The 6,873-nt window shown below is 50.3% G+C and overlaps 1 protein-coding gene across 1 annotated transcript; it reads right to left on the reverse strand.

The window, feature by feature from the left end:
* Positions 1-3,572: 3,572 nt before the first annotated feature.
* On the reverse strand, positions 3,573-5,195 carry LOC119341181 (hydroxycinnamoyltransferase 4-like). The gene has a single exon (XM_037613052.1). It carries the CDS (start codon positions 5,113-5,115, stop codon positions 3,826-3,828), a length of 1,290 nt encoding a protein of 429 aa, XP_037468949.1. The 5' UTR covers positions 5,116-5,195; the 3' UTR covers positions 3,573-3,825.
* Positions 5,196-6,873: the final 1,678 nt, after the last annotated feature.

Consider the following 6,873-nt stretch of genomic DNA (forward strand, 5'->3'; position numbering starts at 1 on the left):
TTTTCTTCTTATTTATTTCTCCTCTAAAATGTAACTTTTGCATATATAAAACTTTTTCTTCTTCTTTCTCTTCCTTCTTTTCCTTCTTCCTTCTTCCTAAATATATAAAACTTTTCTAAAAATAAAACTAACCTAAAATGCACTAAATCAGAGAACATACATAGATGAAACTTTTCTAAAAATCTAAGTTTTGCATATATGAACATACATACACAGAGAACATATACATATATACATTTTTATAGTAATGCAAAAAACAAATCATGATATATATGTACAAAAAATCTGGAAAAGAAAACAGGACATATAATCATATTTACACACATACATATAATCACACATATACATATAATCTAAAAAAACATCATATATATGCAAAACAAATGAGAGGAAGGCTGGTCCACCTCGCCGTCGCCGCCTAACTTTACTACAAAAATAGATTATTGAGTGATTCTTTTTCCTGCTATTTAATATCACTGTGTTTTATCATTATATTCAAAAACATATTTTGTTATTTTAGTTTCTAGCAAAAAATTCTTTATGATAATTCTTTTTGCTATTAAAGTTTCTAACAAAAAAATTCTTTATGAAAAATCTTTTTTCTTTTAATGTTTTGAAAATTCTTTGTTTCTACTTATTTATTAAAGTTTATTTTGTTTCTACTTATTTCTTTTCTTTTCTTTTTTTCTTTTTTTATTTATTTTATGAAAATTCTTTCTTTTTTGCTTTTTTTATTTTATTTTGTTTCTACTTATTGTTGCTATTTTTATTTATTTTATTAAATTTTGTTTATTTTAATTTATTAAAGTTTATTTTGTTTCTACTTATTTATTTTCTTTTCTTTTTTATTTATTTTATGAATTTTTTTTGTTTTTAACGTTTTACACACAAAAGCCCTCTCCCCTGGCCGGTTCATTGGTCTCGGTTCGTGACTTGAACCGGTACTAAAGACCAACCTTTGGACCCGGTTCAGGGCACCAACCGGGGCCAATGGTGGTGGGCCAGGAGCGAGGCCCATTAGTCCCAATTTGTCCCACCAACCGGGACCAAAGGGGTCAGACGAACCGGGACCAATGCCCCCACGAGGCCCGGCGGGCCCCTGGCCTCACGAACCGAGACCAATGGGCCCATGGGTCCTGGTTCGTGACCGAACCGGGACTAATGGGCTTACCTGGCCCGAACGTATGCCTTGTTTTCTACTAGTGGAAGCCGCCGCGCCGTTCTGTTCTGTAACCCCTCCTGGAACGAATGGGTGGGATGGGGGAAGGGGGAGCGGGCGACTGGCATCTAAGTCACGGTGCAGCGCCTAAGGACTAGGCGCTGCACATTACATGTGTGGCGCCTAGCTCGGAGGCGCTGCACTGCTTAGGTGCGGGCCCAGGGCTGCCACGATGCACAGGGGTGTAACGTCCCAAAGGTGGGCGCTGCACCGTAGGGTGTGGCGCCTGTGTGTCGGGCGTCACACAAAAAGGTCAGGCGCGTGAAATTGTTTTAAGTGCAGTTCATTTTGTAAATCCATTGCGTGCACAGGTTAAAATTGCCAACTTTGCCACCATGCCAGGGAGCAGTGATCCAAGCTTAGCTTCTCGTACCATCGCCACGACATCCCTAGCGCCATGGCCAACGGCGGGATCCGAGTGGAGGGGTCATGAAGTGCTTCTTGGGAATGGCGGCGACGAAGGTGTGAGAGGCGGCGGCTGCGCGGGCAGGCGGCAAGGCGGGGGCACGAGGAGTTAGAGGAGGGGAGAGCAGATGGGAGGGGAGAAGAGGACGTCGGCGTCGATGACGGCGACCGCCTCCATGGCATGGCCGTTTGGGAGGAGCGGGCTGAGTTGGGGACGAAGAGAGGGTGGGTAACGACAAACCCCAGCGATTAAAATCGCCCGACCAGATAGCACCTGCCTCATGCGTGCGGCCGTTTGGGCGAGATCGTGCCGCTAGCGTGCGGCCGCTCGCGAGCGCTAGATAGTGCGCACGCACTTTCTAGTATTTAGGTACATATATATAGCATATATATAGGTACCGATATACGTACGCACGCACGCAGGGCTTGCATATGCACTATTGTTTTTCCTAATAGCTATATGTAAGTTGACTGAATTTATAATTTAAATAAGTCAATTTTGTGTGAGGAGGAACGGTTGGAAGAGGAAGAAAAAATAAGGATGACCATTTGATCTTAATCTAATGGCCCAGAAAATCAACCTACCCAAAGATTATTTTTCAGACGGCTTACATGGAACACGGTAGGAATCTTACTCATATCATAAACTAAACAAAAGATTAAAAGATCAAACATAAATTCATATGTACGTCGGGTACAGGTGTATGCAATAACCACCCGCAAAACCATTCACTTCCGAGGAAAGTCCATATCGACATTCTATGTTGCCCAACCATGGGATGACTTTGGCCATGGTAGAATAACTCTTGGCTTCAGATGATGAACTTGTTCTCCTGAAAAAACGGCTGCTTAACAATTGATATACCCTGTGAGTCCCGTTCTCTTGGATATACAAGAGCTTCGATAAGTTTTTTTTTTCAATAACATGACGCATGCAGTAAACAGTCCGAAAGAAGAAGAAAACGATGTTTTACCGAGAATTTAGAAGACATCTTAGCATGAGACAGGTCCTTTCCGAAGAAGTACATCGCCATTTGTAGTGACAGAAAATCTTCCCGGTTTTATGCTCCAACCAGGTAAACACGATTGTAAAAAGGTCATGTCCTCCAGCCTCCACAGGAAATTTATGGGACCAGCATACACACACATGAATAACCTGCCCACGAGAGAATGAAACATTCTTTTCGGTAAACAGTGTCGACAAGTAGTTGTCCAGGAACCGCCGTGTAGCTTCTGTCGGAAGGCACATCACGTATATCATGAGTCCATCAGTTGCCACATGCGCCAAATAGTCAGCAACACCATCACCTTGACACGGGACGTGCCGTCAGCCATGACACCAAGCAACCCCTCCGGTCCAGTACTCCAGCATTCCTCAACTGTCCAGCGTCCAACAACGGCCAGATTAACTTCACTCATTGCATCCCAGATCTTCATCGCAAATGGACATGCCACCAACCCACGACAGGAATCATGGTCTCCGGTCGCCGGATGATGATGCCGACGTTTGCCAGCCGCCACGGATATCGCAGGTTGCCGATGCCTTTCATGCAGCGGTCTTCATTTTCCACGACGATCGATTTTCCGAGGAGCACACCCACTCCACCAGTCCGTTGCCAACCCTCTCTGTTTTTATCCTGAGCTGGCCGGTGCATGCATGCATGATGGCCCACAGGCAAGCAGCTAAAGCACACGCATGCATGATGCCAAACCGGGTAGCATGATGCCCAAACGTCGCACGACCACGTCCAGATCTTAAGCCACGAGAAATATAATGGCACCAGCAAAGGTGTCCGAATTCACATGGTATGTATACGTAAAGTTGGGTACAAACAATTTCCAAGATCTCAAAGTAGAGCGAAGTGTAAAAGGTGCGGTGTGCGGCGGCTTAGACGCAGCAATCAACACGAGCCACTCGGCTTAGCTAGCTAGTAGAGAGACTGGGATCGAGATTACACATGCCCAAGTCCAATATTTTTCGAGTCTTATTACATGTACTAGCTTGTAAGATAGCAGCATACAACTATGCATGGCTACTTACCGACCAGCGCTCGACACGTTCATATTCACATACACATGTACGTAGTAGTAATTAACGAAGAGCAAATTAATCATGACGCAAACGTACATGCATGCAGAGTATACGCATGCATGGCAGCAGTGTGTGTAGGAATACGTCCTTAATTTACGGCATGCGTATGCTACAGCTCGAGGCGAGCCAGCTCGTCGGCGAACGCCTTCCTGAACGCCGGCATGCTCTCGGGCTCCAGCGACAGCACCAGCGCGAGCGCGCCGTCCTTGCCGGGCGCGTTCATCACGTACACGAAGCCGCTGTAGTACATGAGCGCCGGCCCCATGAACGCCGGCGCGCCCCACCCGAAGTCGGCGTCAGAGAGCGACATGCCCATCCAGCTGATGGCGCGCAGGTGCGCGCGCGAGATGCCGCTGCGTGGCAGGTTCATCGTGTCCACCCCTTCCAGGTAGTCCACCAGCGACCTCGCGTGGTCGCCGCCCTGGCTCGTCGCCGCGCGCGCCAGCCTCGCGGCGTGGACCAGCGGGCTGGACACCACCTCCTCCACAGTGGCCGACACGGACGTGCGGATCACGGCGTTGCCGAAGTACCCCGCCGGGAGCTGCGGGTCCAGGCGCGCGCGCATGTCGACCATGGAGTAGAGCCGCGTCTCGGCCGACGGCGGGAGCGCGCGGGCGCGGCACACGCACTGCCACACAAGGGCCACCACGGCGCGGAACGTGGACGCGCCGAGGCACCGCGCCTTGAGCGCGCCCACCTGGCCCTTGCTCATCGTGACGATGGCGCTCGCGTACGTGGAGGCCGACACGGGGTCCACCGGCTCCGGCTCCGGTTTGTACTCCGGGTGGTCGTACAGCACCGCGCGCGACTGCGGCGGGCGCGCGGCGAGCAGCGTGTGGTCGAAGCACGGCGGCACGGTGGGCGCGCCTCCGCCGCGGGAGATGCTCGCCCACGTCTCGAAGAAGTGGGCTGCGCCGCGCGCGTCGACGATCGAGTGGTGCATCGCCTGGCCGAGCACCAGGCCGCCGCACCGGAGGCGTGTGATCTGCACGAACAGCAGGGCGCAGGGCGGGTTCGGCGCCGGCGTGGGCGGCACGAGCAGGTCCCTCATCTCGTCGCACGGCACGAAGTCGTTCATCAGCTCCTCGAGCGCGTAGTGCTCGGAGCGGGCCGTGACGAAGACCACGCCCTCGCCGGTGCAGTCCACCTGGACGCGGCCGGTGCCGTCAAGGCCCAGGCGGCCGGCGAGCGGGTAGAAGGCGACCAGCGCCCTGGCGAGGCTATCCCTCATGGCGTCGGCGGCGAAGAAGCCCGGGTCGCCGTTGGGGCGGAAGAAGTAGACCGTGGGGGTGTAGCCTCTCCTCCCGGCGAGGTCGAGGTTGGACAGCCAGATGCTGCCCCCCGGCGTCGGCTCGGCCGGGACGACCAGCTCCGACGACAGCACCTCCACCATCGCCATTGCCAACCGAGCTGACCGAGCTAGCTAGTGTGTAGTGACGTTGGAAGTTGGCAGTTGGCAGTCGGCGTTGTGATTTCTACGAGCGTTCCGCCAGGTTTAAATAGAAGCAGGAAGGCGCCATGGAGGTCATGGCGCTCGCGGTTGGTGGCATTTGCGCTGTACACTAGAGCCACGCGGCCGTGTAAAATCGATGACTGGTAAAGACGGCCGGCAAGGTAAAGCAGATAGCTGGGAGCTCCGAACGACATGATTAGGCGTGTCTCTAATGGTAGTATCATAAGTTAGTAGTACCTTGCATATGATACTAGTGTATGATACTATTGCATAGTATCATATGGTAGTATCATAGAGTACTAGTGTAGCATTTATTATGATACGGTATCATGATATGATACTCAACCCTCTTTTACTTCATTTAATTTTATATCACCTCATCAAAGTAGCCTAGTTGGCATGCATGATACTACCTATGATACTCCCATTACAACCAGCCTCAGTCTACAGCGGTAAATTAAGAATGAAGACGACGACTGGACACTTGAGAGTACACACGTTTTCTCCTGACTTCTCCGCCAGTGCGCACTTTCTACATCGTCGTATCATATGGAATTCAGAGCTCGTGGAATTAATGGGGGCTATCAGGGGTCGTTCTCTTCCTTTATTACAGGAAAGTTTACGGAAGACGACTGAATTTCATTGGACGAGGGTTGGTAATTTGCACAACGGTGTTGCTCGCGTGGAGATTCATGCAAATATTCCTTTTTAGTTTTTTTCTTTCTTCTTCTTATAAGTTACATCGCTTGATTGAGACTTGGTTAAGATTTGTGTCAAGATTCACTCAGTTCGGTGGCTGCCCAGAACGATTCTGAAACGATGATCTGGCAGGTAAAAAATAGCGCATTATACAAGATAACGCCGTCCGTGAAAATATGTTATTGCGTACGGCTCCCCTAACCCTAGGTGGATAGGACAAACTCTCCCCTCTAGGCTTCGCCGATGAGCCCGTGGATTCGCCTCCCCTGTGTTTGTCGCTTCGGGAGCCGATAGCGGAGAGGGAAATTCATGTGCCTCCACTCCGGTTAGTAGGTTATGTCAGGTTTTTAGTCCTAGCAGGTGCGATGCTCGGGTGGATGGCGGCGCTTCTTCTTTGAGTTCATCTTCAAAGCAACGATCCTCCTCGAGTGTGTTCGTCTTGACGTAATCAACGGAGCTCCGACATAGATTTCTGCCGTCTCCTTAGGGCGGCGAGGTCTGAATTTCTCGTCAGGTGGCGAGATTTCGTGTCAGGTGCTTCAAATCTATGCAAGGGTTCAATGACAACAATTGTGGCTCTAGGCCTCTAGTCCTTAGGGGCATGTGCATAAAGACTTTCCAGCTGCCACCGACAGGGTCAAGCCTGCTCCGGTAAGGGAGCGGTGCACCGGTAGCTCGTTCTGGGGGCCATAACACGAAGACTTCCCGTCTGCCATCGACTAGGTCAAGTGGGCTCCGCTAAAGGAATAGCGACAACGGTGCGTCGCCGGCTCGTTCTGGAGGCAGTAGCACGAAGGCTTCCCGGTTGTTTCAACAAGGTCAAGCCGGCTCCGGTAAGGGAGCAGCGACAGTTGCACATCGGCGGGTCATTCTGACGGCAGTAGTGGTCTTTCGTTGGTCTCGGAATCTCAGTGTAATTTTTATTATGTTTGACATGTTTTGCACTTTCAGTGAACTTTTATTATAGATCCGATCTTTTTCGCAGAAAATGTCCCAGTCCTCAGA

The sequence above is a fragment of the Triticum dicoccoides genome, chromosome 7B (genome assembly GCF_002162155.2).
Source record: "Triticum dicoccoides isolate Atlit2015 ecotype Zavitan chromosome 7B, WEW_v2.0, whole genome shotgun sequence".
Classification (NCBI taxonomy): domain Eukaryota; kingdom Viridiplantae; phylum Streptophyta; class Magnoliopsida; order Poales; family Poaceae; genus Triticum; species Triticum dicoccoides.

Bases quoted from the DNA above. Each gene is read 5' to 3' on its own strand.
- LOC119341181 (XM_037613052.1), bottom strand. From the start codon at position 5,115: ATGGCGATGGTGGAGGTGCTGTCGTCGGAGCTGGTCGTCCCGGCCGAG.